This window comes from Gossypium hirsutum, chromosome A05 (genome assembly GCF_007990345.1).
Source record: "Gossypium hirsutum isolate 1008001.06 chromosome A05, Gossypium_hirsutum_v2.1, whole genome shotgun sequence".
Lineage (NCBI taxonomy): Eukaryota > Viridiplantae > Streptophyta > Magnoliopsida > Malvales > Malvaceae > Gossypium > Gossypium hirsutum.
In genome coordinates this window covers 102,729,346-102,732,399 of record NC_053428.1, presented here as the reverse complement: position 1 = coordinate 102,732,399, position 3,054 = coordinate 102,729,346, and the positions used below count along the sequence as shown (strand labels likewise).

Here is a 3,054-nt window from a genome sequence, read left to right as displayed (position 1 = left end):
AAAGTCAGACCCAACTCATACTTAAGAAGTCCTGAGCTTTTGTTGGGAATGACTTGAAAGGCCGAAGGTTAGGTTGGCTAAAGCTTTGAAACTAATGCATTGCAATGGTCCAATGTTAGCCCGTATAATTCAGCCCCTTTAATAAAAATGCTACAATTTAAGCACATTCCATAAATTCTATGAATTTCTTTCTATTTATTTTTTTATTATGTTTACTTTTAAAAATTAATCTCTGGTTAGTAACGTAGAATTTATTGCAGTAAAACAATTTAGTTCTACTTGATACTACAATGTATCCATTTTTTAATATTTTTTTACTACACTCGCTCTATTCATGTAGTGTAATATTTTCACTAATAACATAACAAATAATTTTTTCAATTTATTTTATTCCATTTGTATTAATTTTTTAATGAAAAAATACTGTGTTCTATATTTCTTTAATGAAAAAAAATTTGATTTTAATTAAATTAAGAGCGAACATAAATACAATTGAGATTTACTTTTTGAATTTAATCAATCTAGTTTATATTGTCTACAAAACATTTGATATTAAGTATTCAGAATCTTAAATACTCGAGTCACAAAGAGATGGAAAGCCTTTAGAAATTTCTCTAATGTAATAATTAGTGTAATAATATGATATTTTGTATAACCACACAAAACCTTAATCTTGTGTAATTGCATGTAAGTTGTAAGAAAACAAGTGTTAGACTAAACATTTTAATAACATGTGAATGAAACAGGATAATTTTGGGCAACATTATCTCAAAATTTGCAATTATGTTTATTAAATTTCTTGTTTTATATAAAACAAACATGCACGCTTAGGGCATGCACCAATCAAAACCCTAAACTATAAACTACCTTAAAAACCAAAAAAAAAAAAAAAGATGTCCTAGAAGTTCTTTTTCCCATCAAATACTTGATTAAACTGCCAATTAGCTGGCACAACGTTATCGAACACAATCATTTTCCCTTCACTAGTAGTCACCTGAAACGATAAGCCTTGCCCCACTAACTTTGTTCCCGTCTGCCAATTCACACCCCAATTGCGGCTCATCTGCAACCACGACCCGGTACTCGACCCTTTGATTTTAACATCCTTAACATCACCAACTCCTCCTACGTTGTACAACAACACCAATGTCAAGTAAGGGTTTCCCTTAATTTGGAATTGAACCCCACCTTTCTTGTAGCACAAGACACGACGGTAATTGACCGGGATGATCCCGGCTTTGTAATACGCTAGCTTAGTGAACATCGGCTTTGATAGATCAAAGTGTTTTAATGGTGGGTTGCACCAGTTCCCATCCGGTTTCGAGTAATTGGGAGGACAAAAATTGGTTGCGGTCACTATGATAGAGCCGGCTTTCGGATAACACCATTGAGGGTCATTGAAACACTTGATCTCGAAACAAGCCCCGCAGGTGAGACCATTATTGAACAATGCTGTGCTTAGTGCTGTCGTCTGGAGTCCATACCCTTGCTTGAATAGATCACCATATCCGCAAGCTCCCTCTGCAATAATCAAACACGGTCTCAAGATTTAAATCTCGACATACGCAATGCAAAGCATAAAATGTTGCAATAACCAAAACACAATATATATACTTACGCATGGTGCCACCACCACTCATATCACCATAAAATGTTGCATGGGCATCATACCAGTTTGAGTCAATCATTTGATTACCCATAAGCATATGCCTATTGGCCGCCATGGATGAAATCAAATGAACTGTAACCATGAGAAATGAAAAGAAAAGCTTCAGGGTAGCCATTGCTGCAAAAAGATTTTTATTATTTTGATGAAAAACTGGGGCCAAGAACTGACAGATAAATATAGGTCAAAAGGAATTATAGAAGGAAAGGAAATTTATAAATTATGAGACTTTAATTTAACCCGTTTAAGCTAAAACGATGGTTTTGGTAATTACAGCAAAACTAATGTAAAGGAATTAAGAAATTATGGAAAATAATCTAATGTTTTTTATGAATTTGGAAACAACCAGCCCAGTTTTTTCTTCTACTATGTTTCCGTTACGTTATTCGCTAATTACCTGAGAAAGGGATTAACTCAATATCACCCCCCAAAAAAATCTATTAATTATTTAATTAAGGATTTCGTTACTAACTGATATGATTTTGTAACACTTTTTTTTAGAGTTTAATTCATTACCTATTTATTTAATTTTTTTTTGTTTCTTTTAGTCTTTAAATTTGCATTGCTTATTAAATCGTCTAAAAATGAATAGAAAAATTAACGTTTATTAGCTTTGTTGATGTGGCATGTATTTTGAGGTGATTTGACAAATAATACTAATTTAAGAGCTATAAAATACAAAAATAAATAAATATAGAAGGCTAAAATGACTTTTTTATAAAATTGGAGGGCCAAAAAAATTATTATGCCAAAAAAACCAAATCCATTATGAACTACAAGTACAACTACAAATACAAATTCAATCAAGTATAATATAAAATCAAATTAGTAAAAAATATAATAGAATAAAAATCAGACAAAATCCACTCCTAATATACGTATATGATAGAGTGGAGACTTACATATTACAATTACGCATGCTACCAAAACTTGGATACTAAAAAATTCAAAAACTCCACCGTAATCAGCATACCTCGCCTCAGTTGCATAACACCTGTTGAGATTAATTAAATTACTATTTATAACAATATTTTATATAAAATATAAATAGCTAATAAAATATAAATATCTAACAAAGTCTGGTTAATTACTATAGGTGTGTTACCTTTTTAAATTCATTTTATCAAATTTATTTATATAGAAATTTTATTAAATTTACTTACTCATTTTTATTATTTTCCATATAATTTTTATATATAATTGTATTTCTATGCAACCATAAGGTGTGGTGTGGTAATTATTCATCTTATTTCTTAACAATGTAGTCAAGGGTTCAATCTTTTGTTATAAGAATAGAACACATTTTATGACTAGTCGTTTACAAAAGCTTCGGAAACTTCAAAATCAAAATTTTTGCATTTATTTTTCTTTAAAATTTTTATTTTAAA

The 3,054-nt window shown here is 30.3% G+C and overlaps 1 protein-coding gene across 1 annotated transcript; it reads right to left on the bottom strand.

Annotated features, from left to right (window-relative positions):
- Positions 1-763: 763 nt before the first annotated feature.
- On the bottom strand, positions 764-1,807 carry LOC107961550 (expansin-A23). The gene is made up of 2 exons (XM_016897658.2): positions 1,619-1,807; positions 764-1,521 (listed from the first exon to the last, which is right to left on the bottom strand). Exons 1-2 carry the CDS (start codon positions 1,782-1,784, stop codon positions 899-901), a joined length of 789 nt encoding a protein of 262 aa, XP_016753147.1. The 5' UTR covers positions 1,785-1,807; the 3' UTR covers positions 764-898.
- Positions 1,808-3,054: the final 1,247 nt, after the last annotated feature.

Excerpts from the sequence above, each read along its gene's own strand:
- LOC107961550 (XM_016897658.2), bottom strand. The coding sequence starts at position 1,784 with ATGGCTACCCTGAAGCTTTTCTTTTCATTTCTCATGGTTACAGTTCAT. Across the intron at positions 1,522-1,618 it reads GAGTGGTGGTGGCACCATGC|AGGGAGCTTGCGGATATGGT; the intron begins GTAAGTATATAT and ends TGATTATTGCAG.